This window comes from Psammomys obesus, unplaced genomic scaffold (assembly GCF_907164565.1).
Source record: "Psammomys obesus unplaced genomic scaffold, mPsaObe1.curated_primary_1811, whole genome shotgun sequence".
Lineage (NCBI taxonomy): Eukaryota > Metazoa > Chordata > Mammalia > Rodentia > Muridae > Psammomys > Psammomys obesus.
In genome coordinates this window covers 8,151,037-8,171,551 of record NW_026585644.1, presented here as the reverse complement: position 1 = coordinate 8,171,551, position 20,515 = coordinate 8,151,037, and the positions used below count along the sequence as shown (strand labels likewise).

General features: G+C 44.2%; 2 protein-coding genes across 3 annotated transcripts in view; one reads left to right on the top strand and one right to left on the bottom strand.

The window, feature by feature from the left end:
• Bzw2 (basic leucine zipper and W2 domains 2) overlaps positions 1-9,269 on the bottom strand; it is a 50,833-nt gene extending 41,564 nt beyond the window's left edge. Inside the window, exon 1 of the mRNA XM_055624344.1 lies at positions 9,145-9,269. The gene's annotated coding sequence lies outside the window, so the exon portion shown is untranslated. The remainder of the gene's footprint in view (positions 1-9,144) is intronic.
• A 354-nt stretch (positions 9,270-9,623) lies between these two features.
• Ankmy2 (ankyrin repeat and MYND domain containing 2) overlaps positions 9,624-20,515 on the top strand; it is a 35,706-nt gene continuing 24,814 nt past the window's right edge. For both annotated transcript variants that reach the window (XM_055624319.1, XM_055624311.1), the window contains exons 1-2: positions 9,624-9,897; positions 16,757-16,821. In XM_055624319.1, coding sequence (XP_055480294.1) covers positions 9,831-9,897; positions 16,757-16,821 — 132 coding nt within the window. In that variant the 5' untranslated portion in view covers positions 9,624-9,830. The remainder of the gene's footprint in view (positions 9,898-16,756; positions 16,822-20,515) is intronic.

Sequence of the window (20,515 nt, the reverse complement as noted above, 5' to 3'; positions counted from 1 at the left end):
ATATGGAAATATTCATATTGGTGCATGTGAGCATGTGTGCTGTGTGTAGAACTGATTATTAACAAACATCGCTCTGAAAAGAATAAACAGTCAAAAAACTGAGGAGGTATGTGGGCAAAATAAGATATGAGGCTCTTTAAGAAAAACATTCCAACTCTTGCTAATTCAAAACAGATTCCTAAAGGAAAAGCTATGACTCTTTAACAGAAAACCCATTGTTTTGTATGGATTTTAAAAATACTTAATATAACAACGCACATTTAATTACAAAATGTTGTATAGTTAAGCAGTTAGTAAGACCATATTCTAAAATTTACCCATCAACATTAACTTCTCCCCTTATTAAAAAATACTGTCCTTAGAACTTGGAATTATGTGACCTAACTCAATGGTATAGTCTATTTTTTTTTTCTTTTAAGCTTAGAAAAGATAACTAGTTTCCTAGTAGCTTTTAATACCGTGAAGTGATAATATGGTAAGGGTGAAACACTAAGAAACTAAACCAAAACAGAAAAGCACAGAGTAAAAACTGAAGCTCACATCTCAACCTTTCTTACTCTGACCTGATGTCCTACAGAAATAATAATCTTAATGCTTTCACACTGCCTTATGTATCCTTACATAAAAAGTTTTTTATGCATGAGAATTTCACATATGAAAAATAAAAGACAAAAGTTATATTGTAATTGTTTTCAATGTTCACTTCTTTAGAAAAGTGGTGCATCCTTGTTAGATAGCTGAGCAGAGCGGCGTGTGTGAGGGCGTGCTGCATGCACTAGTCTAGGGGTGCCCAGAGCAGGCTGCAGACGTCTTTCTCTGTTGCTCTTCTGCATTACTCTCTTGCCATAACATCTCTCACTGACTCACAAGCTTGCCAGCTGAACTGGACTGGTTGGTCAGCAAGCTCTCAGGGCCACCTGCCTCTGCTCTCCTGTTCTGGGGTTGCAGGCATGGGCACCCAGACTCTGCTATTTTTAATGTTGGTGTTTGAGATTCAAGTTCAGGCCCCGTGTTTGCTGAGCAAGTGTTCTTCCCCAATGAACCAACTTCCAGTCTTGAGAAAGATGACTCCTGGTAGGACTACGGGATGCAGGGAGAATCTGGTGGTCAGATCCACTTTGATATGTTAGATAGGTGCCTTGCTCATTTGTCCCACAGTTTGAGAGAATCAACATATATCTTCCTGGCTTGTCTGAAACTCACCATGTTAAACAGGCTGGCCTGGGACTCACTGAGATTCCCCTGTCTCTGCCTCAGGAATGCCAGAATACTGGGATTAAAGGCATACACACCACTCCCAGGTGAAAAGTGACTTTAATACAAGATCTCCTCCCTTCGAGGGACGGAGCTTACAGATTTCACAACAAAGGACTCCCCAGCTGAAGAAAACCAGGGGATGCGGATCAGCAAAGAACAGAATGTCAAGTACCACACGGCAGCTCATAAAGGCCGAGAAACACAAAGCTGGCGGGCGTGTTTGTGCTTCTAGTCCATAGCTAGCACAGTAAACACCGAGGCACATTCCACTACTTAAGAGGGTTTTAATCAAGGGAGGAAAACACAATGGCTGGGGAAAACTACTGTAATCAGTAGGAGAAAATTTCAACATCCTGGGAACGAACCTTCAGGAAGGTCAAAGATGGTGGTGGCACGAGTCCAAACATTTGCTTGGTTATTACTTCTTTCAACCTAGAAACTCCTACCCTATTCTCTGGGACAGGGAGCTGCCCGAGCCTGCCAAGTTGAAGGCTGAACACACACACCCATGCGTGTGCTTTAGACAAGGGAAGCACAGGCCCGGCAGAACTGCCAAAGCCCAGGCTAACACTCAACGGACATGGGCCGGCACACCAGACACAAGGTACTGTGTCCATCAATACAGCTTTATCAGCGATCGCACAATGAAGTCTAAAGGAATTGGGCCTGGCACCCACAGAAGTCAGACAAGGATGTCGGATCCTCTAGGACTGGCGTCACCAGTGGGTGTAACCACCGTTTGGGTTGTTGGGAAAGGAGCCAGAGTCCTTCACAACGGCAAGAGTCCTAACTGCAGAGCCATCTCGCCAGCCCCCAAATAAGTAGCAATAAATATCCAAACCAGTACAAACTGTTTCAGATGTAGGGAAGGAAGCCAAGCAATGGCAGGAGATCTGCCCCTGATACCCACCCTTCCGCCCTCATACTTTTCTGTGGTTCAGCTATATAGTAAATCTTTTTACCTAATATGCCAGGTCTGGGGGCAGAAGGACTAGAGCAGAAAAGTGTTCACTTGCCAGCAGGTGCAGCTTTGTCCCTATTTACTAAATTGGCACCAGCAGACAGAGGCCCCATGACAGATAACGTACCAAAATACTTTGTATCATTCACTTGAACAGTAGCTGGGCTGATCACTGTTCCAATAATTGTGTGGGATTTTTTTCTTTTCCTTTAACTTTTTAGTTCACAGTTAACATCTAGAAGGAATCGATACTTTGAAAACCCCAGCTCTAAACCCAGGCTCCCAATAACCCCCCAGATACAGGTCAGCGGTCACACAGTTCTTGTTAGCTTTGGTGATATAGCTGAAAGATTCTTGTCCCACTGGAGCTGACACAAATGAACAAGTCCACTGACTCCATCAGAATACTGGCCAAAGAGGCAAGTTGTCACAATATCTTGGAAAGATATTTATATGATTCCTAAAAGAAATGTTGTCATTATTGGTCCCTCGACCTTATAGTTTAGAATTTGGCAGAGTAGAACATAAATATTGAAGTCTAACGTCAGCACTTGGGCATATTGAATTAGCATGTTACCATCAAAATGGCAAACAGTTCTCTTCAGACTTTTATTAAGGAAAATGTTCATGCATCTTCAGGAAAAGGAGCTAAATATTCTGCCTCTTGGGGACATCCAGATATTGGGAGATTTATGGCTCTAATCTTTCTGTAATATTTGGGATCCAATTTTCAACTATTTCCTGCAGGAGGCTCAAATTGTACGAAAACAATCTTCGTATTCCCAAACATATTATGCGACATCCTTTTCCTCAGGCCAGGAGTTACCTTGGCACCATTAAACTCAGGGTTCTTTTTTCTTTCCTGCTCATAAAGTCCCATTTTATTACCTTGTAGTCTGAGGAAAAGATAGGCCGTGCTCTCTCTCTCTCTTCCTTAGAAATCACCACAGTTCCAGGAAACTTTACAGAGTAAAACACTGAAGTCTTTTTGTATGACTATATGTGAAGAACAGTATGGCAGTGGAGTGCCGTAAAACTGCATGCTCCACAGTAATTACGACAGTGCTGTGTGCTTGTAGCCCTTCTGGTCCAGACAGTCTCTTTAGGTTTCCTAAACAATAGTACACCTAACAACTGTCTTTTAAAAGTCCTGCTCTGGAGTGGGTGTGGTACCTGTAAACCCAGCAGAGGCAGGTAGAACTCTCTGAGTTGTAGGACAGCCTGGTTTACACAGTGAGGTCTAGGAGTGCCAGGGCTACATAGAGAAAACTGTTTGAAGAAAAAAAAAGGCAAGCCAAAGCCAAGCAAACAAACAAAAAGGTTCCTCTAACATAAAAAAAAATTTGTTAGAAAGGGAAAACTGTAATGGTCTACTTACGCAAACTGATTATCCTATTTCCATTAAACATTAGTATTTATAGAATTAAAAGAATTAAAGCTTGGCAAGTGGCTATTTTCCTTTGATATTAAAATGGGGTATTATTCTTCTCTCTATCATTACATGTTTGTGTCACTTATATATATATATATAAACAAACAAACAAAAATTAAAAGAAAATAGCTAACATAGGAAATCAGGTTAGAATAATGACAGCACTGTAATCTTTGGCATTGAATACAGAACAGCCATTCATTAATCTACCTTAAGCTTGATTTTCAAAGTAGATAGCTTACAAATGGGACTATCTGAGCATTTCTGGCACTCTTCAGTCAACACATGCCAAATTTAGAACAGGCCAAATCATTCCACTTGGCACCTAACCTCCCAAAAGACACTTGCTGGAGAGATCTGTCCACAAGAAACAGACTGCAGAGAGGGCTGAGACTGAGAAGTACAACTGTGCACAGCTTGCTCATATTGGCAGCTTCTGTTAATTAAACAGTTTCTAAAAAATCCCTCAACATTGTTAAGAAAGTAAGGTTAAAATAATATTAAATAGTTTCAAAATATAAAAGAGAAACTTTTTTTTTTTTACAATGTAGGGGCTCCAGCTCAATGGTCCACACTTGCTAAGTGATTCCCCCAACCACCAGAAAAAAAATGTCAATGTCAAGAAACTCAAGCTATGAATTTCCAAGAATTAGAAAGCAGGTGTCCATGAAAGCATTCAGGTAAGCCAAGTGTGAGCAAGACTAGGCACACACCCTGTCCTGACCCTGGTCCTGGCTTTCCCACACTAACCAACCCGTCCTAGGAGCGCCGATACTGCTCCAGATGGTTAGCAAAGCAGACACAGCTCTCAACGGTTCTGCCACTCCTTTTTTGGGAATGACTTTAGAAGAGGAGAATCAGTATCTACTCTCGGTCTGCATCTTGACTTTTGTCAGATAAACTAACTATGTGTCTTTCTTTAGACTTGGCTACAAATGTCAGTTTTAGAAGGGACAGTAACTGACGGCCAGTAAGATATCCACAAACCTGTGAAGAAGCAAGGAGCAATCCCGGTTTCCTTACAGGTGTGTTGAAAAGTTGAGCCACGATGTCATGTGTTTAGTGCTCTGCAGCACCAAGTGTGACTGTCTTGGAATGCCATAACCTAAGCACCAAGCACCCACATTATTTTATGCTGCATGGGGCCTAATATCTTAGGAACCATGATGCTTCCGGGTGTCCATTTAAAAGTCTCACTGGAAAAATTCCAAACAATCTTCAAAAGTGAGAAGGACTGTTAGACTGCACCAAGTTCTCCTTGAGCATCTCAGCTCATCTCCGAATGGTAAGGGATCTTTTGACAACGGAAGCGTACTGCTTCAGTCTAAGAAGTTTAAATTACTTAACAGCATTAAAGGTCCAGCCAGCCAACCAACCAAACAAACAAAAAGTACCTAGAGTAAATCCAAGGACTCAAATACCAAGGGAAAAGCTTCCCTATCAGATAAAAGCCTCAAAATTAGTTGTCAATGACCTTACAAAGTACTATCTTTAAGAGACAGTGAACAAGCAGGGCCTTGAATGGGGGAACCAAGAGTGACATGCTAAGTATATGAGGGTTTCTTTGTTTTTTTTTTTTTCCCCTTAGCTGGTAGTACTGGAGTGACTTCAAGAAGCCCAGAGACCCCAAATGTCTGAGACTTCTGTGTTTGGTGTCACCTCATTTCACACTGCCAGGATGGATCAGTCAACTGGGAAAACAAATCTACCTAAAATAACTTGGAGATCAAATGAATTCAACTCAGCATGCAGTGAGCTCCTACTAATTGCAAGATATGAGCTTCTATCTCCAGAAACACAGAGAGCTGACCTGGTGACTTTACAGTCGAAGGAGAAAAGGGGTCCAAACAATTATTAGAAATAAATGTGTTTGCTAAAGTAGATTATTTTCACGTGGAATGAAGATCCAGAAACAACGGTGTTAATTTGAAGGCTGGTCTGAGGGAGTTGGCTGTTTTCCATAGTATAGATAATTTGGAGGGTTGCCCATAATAGTACCAGCCGCATGTCACCAGTGCCAAGCTTGTGCAAAGACTGTATGTCCCAGCAACTGTTTGGGGGTCTGGACTCCCCTCTTTAGACAAAGTGAAAGATATGCACGCATGCTGGAATTCCAAGCAGGCAAGGGGAGAGAATGGGCGAACAGGAAAGGCAAAGAATTCCAGGAAGAGAAAGGAGGAACAGAGGGGTGGGTGGAAATTACTGGCAGGTTAGGGAAGCAGCCTATGGGGACCTTAGGGCAGAGAGTGGGTGGAGATGGACTGGAAACTCCTGCTGGGATCACAGGTTGCCGAGCCTTACTCAGTGGCCAGAGAAAGGACAATTATGCTAGGAGTTTACTCAGGAGAGTTCCTTGAAGTAGCCAGTTGGGGAAGGAAAAAAGTTAGGAATCCACAGCAGAGGCCAAGGACACAAGTAGTAAAAAAAAAAAAAAAAAAAGAAAAAAGAAAAAAAAAAAGGTGATAGCACACGCATAACATTTCAGAAATTACTATTTCCTAAAAAGGTGAAGACAGAAACAGGAGACGATCAGATACACACACACATATATGAATCTTTTCCATTATGTAGATGTGTTAGTATGCTTCCTTTTTTTGTAAAAAGAAAAAAACATGGAACTAGACCCATAAACTACATACATCTATCTCAGGAAGGCTGTGAGTAAAGAAGGGCCCAGGCAAAGAGGTGGAGAAGAGACTTGCACACATGGCACGCTAGATCTCATAAAATAGCTAGTCACTAGCCCACAGAGAAGAGAGGGAAGGTTTGTGTCAAGTCTCAAACCCTGGGACAAGTGGCTGAGGTTCCTAGTTAACATATCACAGCAGACTTGGAGGCCGGGTTCTCCCAGCATTCCTCAGTCCTTACCTGGCACACCCTGCCCTCTACCTGGACTCTCCAGCCCAAGGACTGGGCAGCCTTTCCCTTGCAAGCGATTCCCTATAACCCCAGCCATGTTGGTTACCTGTCTATTTTATCTTTTGTCCTCTTGGCTGCTGTATCTGGTTCCCCTCTCCTCACATGGCTCAGGGGCATGTCCACTTTGGACTCTCCCAGATGTCTCTGCCTCTGCTCTTCCTTTTATCTACAATAAACTTTCTTCTCCACCATACCTGTTCTTATGTTTTCTTTCTTTCTTTCTTTCTTTCTTTCTTTCTTTCTTTCTTTCTTTCTTTCTTTCTTTCTTTCTTTCTATCTATCTATCTAGCTGGTGTTCCATCATATCTAGGAGCAGCCATGTTCTTGCTTTTTATTTATCATTCACTTTGGCTGTGTTCTAACTTATTTTACTTTTTAATCTCTGAGACAGGGTTTTACTATGAATCCCTGGCTGGCCTGGAGCCAGTTATGTGGAAAGATAGGCCCACCTTTGCCTCCAGAGTGCTAAGGATTAAAGGTGTGTACCACCACACCCCGCAAAAGGTTCTTATAGTCAGATCAAACAGGATGTAATCCCAGCTTTCTAGCTGTGGGGTTCTGGGCAAATTAACCTCCTTCAGTTTCTGTTCATATTTTCATAAATGAAGATAATACTGGCTAATTTCAGTCCATAATAACAATGCTTAAAATAATCCTATGCACAACATCTGGCAGAATATCTGAAACAGATTAGATAGTCAAAATGAATAATTATTTCATTATCAATAGAGTTCTTTGATGAGAATACATTTCAATAAACTCATTAACTAATCTTATTTTGACATTAAATATTTATATTGAACAGTGCTAGTACTGGAACACTTCTGAACACTCTCTATTAGGTATCTGTTTCCAAAATTCAAACGAACACAGGATTTATCTTCACTTCTAGGTGGACGTTTTTCTTTGTTCTTAAATACCATCAACTCTAAATTAAAGCCATGCATTCAGAAGATTAAATAACCACCAGCGATTCAAGCTCCAAGAACACCCATCCTATATTTCTATCCTCGAGGAACTGACAACCCAGAGAGACAAACAGGTGTGACCTTCAAGTAACCATGGCCCAGATTTGGCACCAGAGATGGAAATACTGGCTGTTAAGTAGCCAATTCTGTCTATGCATCTGCTGAGAGGATGTGTAGTCACGTGGCAGGGTTACTCTCAGGCATTCCCTTCGGTTTGTGGGCTCCTCTGGCACATTAATCGCTGTGGCAGTAGCACCGACGTGTTACACAACGCCGGTCACTCTCAGAAGCCCTACTGCTTGTTTGAACAGCTACATCATTTCTAAAACATCATCAAACAAAAGTTTCTTTGTTATACGTTGAGATGAATAATCACCAACCATTTTCATGTGAGAATCTGCTCCTCCCTCCCCAAGCTGAAGCTCTGTGTGTCTGTGGCTGTTGGGGGGATGGGCAGCAGGAGTTTAGAAAAGCTTTTGGTTAAAGACAAGAAAGAGTGAACATCATCCCTGGATCTCTGACCTGTTTGTATATGCTTCTAGCAAAAGGAAGTGTAGGGCCAGAGGAAAAAGCATTTTACTTTATATATGGCACTGCGGAACGAAAGAGTGGTCCCGGAGATATTTAATTAAAAAAAAAAAAAAAACCACCTACATAATTATCCAAGTATTTCTCCCCAGCACAGTTGTGTCTTGAGGAAAACATCAATACTAGTCGGCAGAGAAACAGTAAAACGAAACAGTCGTTTCTGAAGAAGCTGTGATTGACGCTGTCGAGCGCTACAGATAAGCACCTTGGAGGAATGATTGCATATTTCAGCAAGCATGTCTTGCATCTGAGCCACAGAAAGGTACTCACTGTATCCACCCTTTCTCTACCCACGGGGGACGCTGCAGGCTTCACATCACAGTTGAATGAAGGCTGGATTAAGAAGCTAATCTAAGGCTATATATAGACAGCAACTCCAATTTAATCCCCGCCCTCCCCACCCTCCTCTCCCTAGTTCCATAAATCCCCAAACCCGAGTTACAAAGACAGGCAACTCTCTCAGAGCAAAGATACCCCCCCCACACACACACCCCAACGAAGTATTAGTGTAAGAGTAAATGGCTTCTACATATCCTTAACCAACACCACAGATCCAGGTTTTATGGCTTCCAGAGGCCAAGCGATGACAGACAAGTAGTGGGGAGGACGAGGTTTGCAAAAAGAAAATTACCTTCTCCAAACCTCTCCCCATCACAAGCCCACCCCGCTGGTCCCCCTCACCTCCCCGGAGCCGGCCTCCCTGGGGATCGCCACGAACGAGACCATGTGCACCCGCCACTTCCACCGCGTGGCCAGCTCGCGGCCCGCCTGCGGTGCCCGGGACTCCCGGGGCGGCCCTAAGCAGCGAGGTCTGGATCTTCCTCGAGGGGCGCCGACACTCGGTACATGCGGAGATGATGGGGCGGCGCAGGGGCTCCTCTACCGAGAGGTCGGCAACCGCCCGGGGAGGGAGGCACATGCTTCCTCCACGCTCCAGCCCGGTGGGAGCCCCTGGCACGGCGGCGGCCGCGGCTCCCCCGACCCTCCGGCTCCCGCTGCCCCACCTGGCCCCGGCTCACCTGTCCAAGGAGGGAGCGACGACGCGCGAGACTGGAGGCTGCGGCGGATCCTGCAGCAGCAGCGGCGGCAGCGGCGGCGGAAGCAGACAATGGAGGAGTGAAGGACAGACACATTGACACAGACACACGGAACCCGGCGTGGCTCCGCCTCCCGCCCAGGCCCCGCCCCCGCCCCGCCCCTTGCCCGAACCGCGCCACTCCAGGGGCGATGCAACCTGTCCGGAGGCATCCGGCTGCTTCCGCGCGTCTCCTGCGAAGCCACTGCTAGACAGAGAAGTACTTTCTTAGCAATTAAAGGAAAATCGTGTCTGTATGTTTTTAAACAGGCTTGCACGGTGGCGGAGAACCTAGAAGGTATATGGATCCCCTCCTCCAAATTTCTTCTTTTGGTTTGGACCTTGCGTGCTGCTCCAATTGGAGTCTGTTGCTGCCCCTTGCAGCTCCTCCTCCCGACCTGGCCAATGAGGCGCGGGGGCCGGGCTTGCGGAGAGCGCCCGCCCGGCTCGCCCGAGCTCGCCGCACCCGCCAGCCCCCAGCTGCAAGACCCTGGCTAGCGCCACTTCTCTGGTCTGCTGCCCCCAGCCTCGAGTTGCCTAGCTGTGGCGGACCTCCACATCCGCACACCCGTCTCTAGTTTTTAAAAACCTTCCCATAGAAATAGAATAAGCCTCAAGCTGGCGGGAACGATGGGGCACATAAAGAAAGGCGAGCTGACCCAGGAGGAAAAGGAGCTGCTGGAAGTGATCGGGAAAGGTACGGGTGCAGGGCTGGTACCCGGGCGCTGCAGACTGGTCGCGGGGCGTTGAGGAGCCTGGGGCACCTTAGGCTACTTGCAGTCCGAAAAAAAAAAAAAAAGCCTTTCTGTCTCTGCCTGGGGACCGATTGCAGGGGCGGGGAGCTGGGAGACAGAAGCCTTGGCACTATCAGATCTAGGTTGCCGAGTTTAGACCTCCAAATCAGCTTTTTAGAAATCGACCGACTGTCACTACCCCTCGCGGGCTGTGAAGGCAAGGGCGCTTGCCTCCGCGTGAGCATGCTTGCCAGCTTCTCCGATGTTTTGACTGCAGTCAGTCAAGACCACAGTGGCCTGGTAGTTCTAGGCTCTTAGGCGGGTGTCTAAAGGGCCCCTTGGACTTCCGGAAGCCGAAGGATCTGGATCCCTAGCGGATCTCCGCCCCTGCTGGGGGTGGAGTGAGCTCTCGGCGAGAGGGGTTCTTTATAAGGGCACAGAACTCTGTCTGTCTGTACCGCTTTGAGCTTTCCGAATCCAGGGCCTCTGTGACTGGCTTCTTGTAGCCCGGACCGGCACAGCAACCCGCAGGAAGGCGAGGAGCTTGGCTAGACACTCACTGGGCCCTTGGTCGGGAGTCAGACCTCTGTGATCTTGTGGTGATCTTTGGTGCTTTCCTTTCCACTTTGCGGATTCGAGTCCCGTCCCCGCTGTGCAGCTTTTGGAAAGGAAGCCAGAAGCCATGTTTCCCCACGAGCCTCCGAGTGGATGTCCCAGATGAGTCCCCAGACTTATCCCGTTACCTGGCAGGGGACATCAGCGGGTCCACGTGCACTGTCACTTTGCTGAGATGAGGATGCAGGGCCTGTGGGCATGGCTGACTTGGATGCTTTCAGTTCAAGACTTAAACATGTGCCCTCGAATGGCAGAGAAGCTGGATATTGTAACACAGGGCTCCTGCGTTTACAGCCTTCTACTCAGCCAGACTCAATCTAGTCTGATTGATTCCTATCCACTGATAGGAAAACTTATATATTCTTCCTAACAAAGAATGCCCATGTGTCTAAACAGTATGAGAAAACAATATAGGGCTTGAAACTCAACAGGCAACTAGGAACTGATCTCACTTCTAAATCAATCATGACTAGATTTCTCAGGGTGATCGATATTTGCCGGAATACTCAGAGCCTGTGTTGAATTTTTTATTCTGTGAACTGCATGGCTGTCGGTGGCTTCTGGCTTTCTGGGATGTCTCTGGGTTACTTTCTCCCTGCCTTTAGTAGGTCTGGGACTTACTTTAGTGAACAGGAGCCCCAGCTGCCCGCCAGGAACTGTACTAATCAAAAGTAAGAGAGGACAGATCAACGCATAATCCACCAGGGACGGGAATTCTGATTTTAAACAGGCCAGAGCTATCACATGTTCGCTTGAAAGTGAAAACCAGTGAGCAGCTGGAGTAAAAATGTGTCTGAAAGGAGGGGTCTAAGTTCGTGGATGTATTTGGACATGTGTACAGGGTTTAAGCTAAGGTTGTATCAGGCAGAATTAGTGTATTTACCTTGTATTTCTTAGGCCACCTTATGGTCAAGGCTTGTGAGTGGGTAGACGCTGGTTTTCATTGGTTTAAAAACCCCAAACCAATGAATAAAGAAGCAAGGTAAATTTAGTTTGTATGCGTTCTTGTCATATCAAGGATTTTAAGCTTTCTCTTGCTCTCAGGAAAAGGGCTGGGAGATAGGAGAAGACAGGCCATCATTAAATGCCATTCTGAACACATGGCATGCACTCCTACCTTTAATTTAGAAGAGCTAAAAGTTTGTTTGTGCTTCTGTTTGTCTGTTTTTGCTGAATTGTCGCATGAAGCACCATGCAAGGGACGTATTCTGTGTGTCTGGGTTTTGGGATTTTGGTGTTTTTGTTTTTGTCAGTTTGGCATAAGCTGGAGTCATCTAGGAAGAACCTCAACTGAGAAGATACCTCCAACAGGTTACCTGTAGGTGAGGCTGAGCGGGCATCTCCTGGATTCATGGTTGATAAGAGAGGGCCCAGCCCATCAGGGCAGTGCCACCATTGAACGGTTGGTCCTGGCTTCTATGGAAAGCAGGCTGAGCCATGGGGAGCAAGCCAGTAAGCAGCAGTCCTTCCTGGCTTCTGCGTTAGCTCCTGCCTCCAGCTGCCTGCCTGGAGTCCCTGCAGGGAGGACTTCCTTCATGACGGATTGTACTTCTCCCCAAGCTGCTTTTGGCCATGACCTTTTATCACAGGCATTGAAAACAGGACACCAGGCCATTCTGGTTGTAGCAGCACCACTGCTTTCCCTGGTGGCGTGGACCTGTCCAAGTTAACCTTTTCTGTGTCAAGGTCTCCTACCTCGCAGCATTGCTGTTAAGGACGAATCAAGCCAGCACAGGCAACACGCTAAACACCCTCTGCTGCCTGAGGCCTTGGTAAATACCTTCCCTTTATAGAAGAAGAAACCACAGTGGAAGGACTTTCAGAAACCTTGCAGAAATCTACAGTTTCAAAGTGCAAGTCAAAGTAGATACAGTAGAGGCATCTTGATTTAAAAAAAAAAAAAAAAAAGATTTTAAAAAGATTTTATGGGTATATGTGTTTGTGTTGGAAAGTGCATGTTCTCTTGGAGGCCAGGGGGTATTAGATCCCCGGGAGCTGACGTTATGAGTGGCTGTGAGCCACCGGATGTGGGTGCCGTGGTGCTGGGAACTGAACTACAACCCTCTGCAAGAGCTGTGTGTTCTTCCCTAATGCGCTGTGTTTCCAGCCTCTGCTTCTAAATATTTTATAGCTCTACATCTGACGGTAGCAATTTATATTCCATATTTTTCCTTGAACTTCAAAGTGCTTGTGGGCCACACAAAGGCGTGTTGTGTAAGGTCCTTCCTCAGCACACTGGACAACCTGAGTGTGATCCCTGGAACCCACAGGAAGATGGAAGGAGAACTGTCTCCATGAAGTTGTCCCCTGACCTCCACATATGTGCCATGGCATGTGCACCCCCCCTCCACATGCATCATACAGTTAAGGTGGTTGAAATATTTTTATATAATTTTATTTATTCATAAGCATTACAGCAACCACCAACTCAAATCATATTAAATGTTTGGTTGGGTACAGATGCCATCAGGCATCCATTTTGGATGCCTGGAGTGATGGATTAATGGCTAAGAGCATTTATTGATCTTGTAGCACTTGATTGATCCCAGCACTTACAAACCGGCTCACACACACCCGTGACTGCAGTTCAAGGGGATCCAGTACCATCTTCTAGCTTCCACAGGCACACGTGGTGCACATACATACATGCAGGCAAAACGCTCATACACATAAATAAATACTTTTTCAAAATACAGTTTTTGAGGTCCACAAAATAGCTATTCAAATCTTTACACACCTAGGGCATAGCTCTGTGGTACAGCTCTTACCCCCCTGTGTGTTAACTAGGACTGACGTTCAATCCCTAGCACCATAAAATAACGATAATTGCTCCAGTTGTAAACCAAGAAGACCATGTTGGGACTGGAGGGATGGCTCGGCACTTAACAACACTGGCTGCTCTTCCAGAAACCCAGGTTCTATTTCCAGCACCCACATGGTGGTTCACAATCATCTTGAACTCCAGGTCCAGGGGATCTGATGCTAATGCTTTCTTCTGGCCTCTGAGTACCAGGCAAGCGTGTAGTACATAAACATAAATGCAGAAAAAAAAAATCATACACGTAAAATTAAATTAAAAAAAGAGCATATAATAGGCCCTGAGTATCTATATTAAGTGTATCTATTTTAAGTCCAGCCCCGAATCTTCCTCAGAATTTTCTGGGATTTTGCTTCTTGTTAAGGAAAGTCAGGCAGGGCTTGGCGTACTTCACTGAGTTTCACAGTAGCCCCGGAAATGTCATAGGTGGTAGAAGAGGGTGGCAATGGGAATGTCACTCTTTTCATCACTTGTTTACCAGTGGTGGTGTATCCGGATAAAATTGATCAGTCAGACTTGAATGAGGAAAACTGGGTTCTGTTTTCTTCGGTTTGAGCCATTTGGCGTTAACTCAAAAGGAGCAAATTGTTACTCGCTTTCAATAGCTTAGCTCCATTAATTTGTGTCTGCAATAAAAGTTGATCCGGTTCAATCCATTTACTTCTCACAGGGTTGCCTCCTACTGCAAGACTTTGTTAGATTAGATAAAGCACATTTCTTTCCCCTAACAAAACAGCTTCTTAAAAACTCAGTTGCAGTTTTTAAGACAGTAAGGCATAAGTAGAAGCTGAATTCCTGTATGAGCCATGTGCTTTACACCTCTGTGTTATTTAGTGTGTTCTGTAGTTTCTTCTTGGTGTCATTAGATTGGGAACAGCAAATGAAAAGTCATATTACATATATTTTCCCCTCGGGATCAGTCACTCACTGATCCGTTTTCACTCTGCAGAAGCATGAACTCTTTCAGATACATTTTTTTTCCTGCACCTCTAGGGGCTGAGGTTAACAGATTGTGTGATCTATGTGTGTGCGTGTATGTGTCTGTGTGGATGTCTATAGTATGTATGTGCTCTGTGCCCTTGTTTCCTGGCACACAGCTTTCAAAGAACTCATACATCTAAGCCTGAAGAGTGCTGGGTGTTATCTTTTATTCCAGTAGCTGGTCTGTAACCGTGGTTCCTGAGAACAGAGTTCCCTTGGCATGTCTGATGTGACAGGCATGTCTCTGTTTTTCTTAGGTGCTGTTTGTCAAGCTCCTAGGTAGCTTTACAATATGGATTAGTCACTGGAAAGACCAAGACACAATTACAGGCTTGGCACTTTCAACTCTACCTTGATCCCATAATCTTCCAGGAAGGGGAGAGGAGCAGAGACTGGGCTAACAATTGATCGTAGCTATGTGTCAAAGCCTCCAAAAGTATTTCTGAAACAGCAGGTCGAGAAGGTGTTCAGATTGCCAGAAGACAGGATGCCTCTTCCTATGTAGTATGCCTTAATCATCTGTACCAGCAGTTCTCCTTCCTAATGCTGTGACCCTTTCATACAGTTCCTCATTGCTACTGTTATGAGTCATAATGTAAATATCTGATGTGTGACCCCTGTGAAAAGGTCATTTGATCCTCCAAAGGGATCGTGGAGAATTGCCTGGTGTGTGTGTGTGTGTGTGTGTGTGTGTGTGTGTGTGTGTGTGTGTGTGTGTGTTGGCAGGGGTCGGAGGAATGTTTGTACTTCTGTGTCATAGATTAAGTCTTGAGACTACGGAGTAGGAGGTTAGCAGGAGGAAACATCCCCCTCCCCCATGCTTTACATCTTCCTCGTATCTTCTTTTTAGGCTGTTGGCCACTGGGCAAACATTTTATAGAACTGATGCAACCTGCTCTCTAGTGTGGTTCAAGTGTTTATGATCGTAATCTCCATCCTGTCCTTAACACGTGGGAGGCTTTGTTCTGCTCACAACCCCCGTAGTTTTCTCCTTTATTCCATAAATATCTGGCCAGAAAGAAAATGATTTCTGTGAGTTCTCAGTGGAGAATGTGATTCAACTGAAGCATCTTGTCCAAGGGCAAAGGGGGAGCAGGACTTTTGTTCTGCATCTTCTTGAGGCTGGTTGAGAAAGTCTCTGAGGAAAAGCCACAGGTATGGCTGACGTTGAAAGGGGAAGTCGCCATTGTGCTCCAATGCTTATGTACTCCCTTCTGTGTGTAGCTGTGTGCTTATTTGGGAAAAGGTCAGAGGACAGCCTTAGGTGTCATTATCAGGAGCATCTTCTGCCTCCTTTGAGATAGGGTCTGTCTTGTGCTGGGGACTTGCCAGTTAGGTCAGACTGGCTGCCACGTGCTGTATAGCAATTTCCCCCTTTTCCTTAGCCACTCAGCCTCTGAACCCTCCCAGAGTTCAGTGCCAGGAACAAAACAAAACAAAACAAAATAAAAAACCACAGTATTTGTAGAAATAGCTTCCATCATGCTCCAGGGGCATGTAGATCATTCTGTTGGCATTTTCCCAACACACCCAGGGCACCGATACTTCCGCATTGGTGAGAAGCTCTCAGGGAACACGTCTACAAATCCCACAGGGGGTGGGGGTAGCTGGCTGGTCTTTAGTCTGCACCCCTCTTCCCCTCTGGCTCAGATTGGGGTGCTCCTGCTGCTTGTTATCTGCTGAGGACACTCGGTTTCATCGTTCTCCTCCCAGTCAGGCCAGGAATGATTTGGCAGGACATGTGGCTGCCGTGATTAGCGGTGATAATACTGACATTCCCTTCTGCAACCACTTTCTTTCATGTCCCACACAAAACTGGAAAAACCTGATCGTTCTGACCCAATTACAAACTCAGCAGAGGGCAGAGTTTTCAGTTTTCCTGTGATCCCTTCCAGCCCAGGAGGCTGAATACTGACCGGAGAGCACTTTTCCATAGCAGGAGACTTTGTAGATAGGTCTTACCTATCGGTTTCCAAACCAGGCATTCTACTAAAAACGTGCCGTCATTCACCAGACCTGACAAATCATGTAGCTCCGGCTGCATCTTGGATTTCAAGCTTTACCCAGAGGAGACAGTCAGTTCCTGATGGTGACTTGGATTAGATCTTGGATTAAATTTAGGATTTGCTTTGGCATTAACTCCTGTGCCGAGTGGGTATAACATGGCTGCCAAGAGAAAAGTGGGCCAAACTAATAAAATTTCAGGTCGATGGAATTATGTTAGTTTGCATAAAACTGTTTCTCTGGAGGAAGGCTGGTGGCTGGGTGCTTTCTGTGTTAGCACCCAGCCTATCTAGTCTTAGTTTTACAGACACCCTTCTAAAGTTTATTGCCTCCTCCTTAGACCTTTTCCTCTTTTCTAATGAGAGGTGATCTTACGTCTCACCACTTTCTTTCTTTTTTTAAAGGTACCATCCAAGAAGCTGGGACACTGTTGTCTAGCAAGAATGTTCATGTCAACTGTTTGGATGAGGTAAAAATAACGTAGTATTTTACTTCCTGGGAGAATGAATAGCTAGGCACTGAGGACATGACTCAGAAGGTGAAGTGCTTGCCATGCAGGGCTGAGGGTGTGAGTGCAGACTGCCAGCGCCTTTGTGAAAACCAGGCAGGGCGTACACACCTGTAATCCCAGCTCTGGTAGGGTAGGGTACGGTTGGCAGAAACGGGGATGCCGAGAGCTCACTGACCCGCTCCTAGTTTAGCTCAAACAGTGAGCTCCAGAGTCAGGGAGAGACGCTGTTTAAATAACGAGGTGGAAAGCAATAGAGTAACACACTTGACATTAGTTTCTGGCTTCCACACGGGCAGGCACACCTGCATACACACAAACACATACACCACCCACACGCACACAAAACCTACATATACACACCCCAAAATGGATAATGCAAATTGTTTTCTGTTGAAGTTGTTTAGTAGAATTTGTTATACTCAGGTTACATTACTTAAACCAAGATTAGTGACAATAAAATTTTGATTAATTAATTTATGAGCAATCAAATAAGTACAAATTAAGCCTAACTTGTAACCCTGTTCTTTCTTTCCCTTCCCCCTCGCCTCTTCATCTTCCTTCCTTCCTTCCTTCCTTCCTTTCTTTCTTTCTTTCTTTCTTTCTTTCTTTCTTTCTTTCCTTCTTTCCTTCTTTCCTTCTTTCCTTCTTTCCTTCTTTCCTTCCTCTTTCTTTCTTTCTTTCTTTCTTTCTTTCTTTTTGTATTTGTTTTGTTTTTAGTTTTTTGAGACAGGGTCTTACTGTGTAGCACTGATTGGTCTGGAAATTGCTTTGTAGCCCAGGCTAGCCACTAATTCACAGAGATCCACGTACCTCTGCCTCCCAGTATATTGGGGTGAAAGGTGTGTGCCACCATGCTCAGCCTCTATTATTTTTTACAAAATGTGGAAATACGGTATTTTATATGCTGATAGGTTATATATCTTATGCTATTTTAAAAAATAAACTTTATATAACATTAAACAAATTTACCAAATGCAGTGTGCTAGATTTTAAAATAAAAGATAAGTGAACTAATGAAATGCTTATCTTGGAATATTTTTTTGATTCAATAATTCTTAGGTTCACAAACAAATTAGAAATGTTTATAAGTAGAAATATATTTATCAAAATATACTGTCTATTGAAAGCTATGAGAGGTGGTTAAAGCAATGATCAGAAGCCACTTTGTAGGTACTATCATATTTTTAATCTGTGGTACTCTAACTCTAAGTTTTCAAATCATGAAATTATATAAGTAAAATATGCAGAAAGAAATAGAAAAGATAACTTAAGAAAAATGAGATTGATTAAAAACAGTGGGATGAGGTGAGGTATTGACTACAAGAGGGAAAATAGATGATTGGAAATCTGTGCAGCTGGATGCTTTTATGTTTCAAAGAATACAATCATAGCCCATGGAAGTGTTGAAGGGCTTCACAAATTTTAGGATCCGAGGATGGACTTGTAGCAAGAATACTTTAAGAACTTCTAACTTAAGGAAAACGGACATAGAACTCAGTGGGAGAAAATGAGCAAAGGAACCAAACAGACAGGGCTGCAAAGAAGATTTTATAAATGACCAGCAAACACGTGGGCAATCCCCGACATCACTGCCACCTGGGCACTGCGTTGGACACACAGTGGGTATTACTTCATACACACTTAAGATGACAACAATTGAAAGGGACTCAGGCATGACACATGGGAGCAAAGATGGATGTTCAGCAGTGCTTTTCTCCATACCAATAAGTCATTTCCTATCTGTAATGGGAAGGTAGCATTTTAAGTTTGTCTTAGGTGTTTTGTTTGAAAATGCAAATATTTTCTTTTAGCAGATTCGCTGTTTTTGTTTGAGATGTTCGTCTTCCATTCTTTGTTTTTTGGGTGTTTGTTTTTGTTTTTTCACTGACATACGATGAAAACAACTAGAAAGGCTGATGTAGAAGCTTTTATCTGAGAACACAGAAGTGTGATGATAATCCTTCAGGTCTTTTCTTGGCCCACTGAAACTGTAGCAGAAAGTGTAACATTAGAACCAAAATAGTAATCATTGCATTGGGAATTTATAATTCCCCTTTGCATTGTTCCACATCTGAGTAATACAAGGTGGAATGAAGAGATAAGGAAACTGGAGATATGCAGAGCTTTGAAGAGCTAGTCTAACTTTTCACAGATTCTAATAGCCTGGGATAATGATACGGGCAAAGCACACATCACATGTGGACATGGCAGACAGCTGGCCCAGACACCTCAGAGCTAGTGAGAGTCAAGAGAACTCTTTATGCTTTTGGAAACAACCTTTCCTGGATTTCAGACCCTAAATCCAAAATCTTGCAAAGGTGGTTACTGCTAAAAGAGAAAGAACAAGAGAATAAAGACAAAGAAAGAGGAAGGTAACACTTTAAAATAAGACATGAGTAACAAGCTGGCACAGAAATGGGCAGGAGTGCCTAACAACCAAAGCAGAAGGATGAGCACAGCTAGCAACCTAAGGCCTAATGTTTTGCACTTCTGCTTTGAGGTTCGCAGATTGTCACATTGTATTATTTATTGAGAGTTTCTGTGTTAAAGGTGAGGCAGGGCTGTCCTTTCAGTATTATTCTCTGCAGAAGAAATCTCCCTGAAGGGTAGGATTCCAGGATTGCAGCTTGTTCTGGAAGGAAAGAAAAGGTCGAAATCTGAGTGAAGTCAGTCTCTTAAAAAAGGGTTGTTGTGTGTTTTTTTTTTAGTTTGCATTCAAAGCTTCCTTCTGACATCTTCAAACATCATTTGTTCTGGCTGATCCTCTTACCCTGATCTTTTCTCCTCTTTTCCTGCTTCTCCACTCTTAGTATTCTTTTTTCACTTTCATGTCACAAGTTTATTACCCACTCCCCTTCCTCAGTGGTTCTCTTTTGTGGGGACTGCTCATCTCTCAAGGCTCCTTGTCTGGTTTCATGACCTAATCCATATCCATGCGCACGTGTGCACAAATGTACATATGGTTGTAGTTGTTGTTGTTGTAGTAATTGTTGTTTTGCTACTGAAGATCAAAATCAGGACAATACTCATTGTATAAACACCCACTTAAGAGAGTCGTAATATAATATTGTGTCATCTCCTTTCTTTTCCGTTCTTTGTCCCAGGAAGCACTGATTACTCCCACCAAATGACCTCTCATACGTTGACCCCAGAGGACCCAGCGTCCAATTGTATTGTCAGCTTCCCTCTAAGATGGTGTGGTTTTAAGGCAAGGTAGAAAGAAAGGACAATGTAAGCAGACATAGGAGAGAAAGGATAGGAGCCCCTCAGAGCCTTTCCTGTTGAGTACAAGACAAGAAACTCCAACGCTACTGATAAAAAAAAAAAAAAAAAAAAAAATTTCCTTCAGAGGTAATGGTTGGCTTGAAGGCATCTCAGAAATGGATGTTCAAAACAACAAATGAACTGTTTCCTTAGAGTATTTATGATCATGTGCTGAACCGTGTGACCATCCACCTCGTTCCTAACCTGAAGGCACACACCTCATAAAATCACATTACAATTTCGTTAACAGTAGGAAATATATATTTTTTTTCCTTTTTACTGTTTTTTTGAGACAGGGTCTCGTTATGTAGTGCCGGCTGGCCTGGAACTCATACTGAGATTGCCTCTGCCTCTGCCTCTGCCTCTGCCTCTGCCTCTGCCTCTGCCT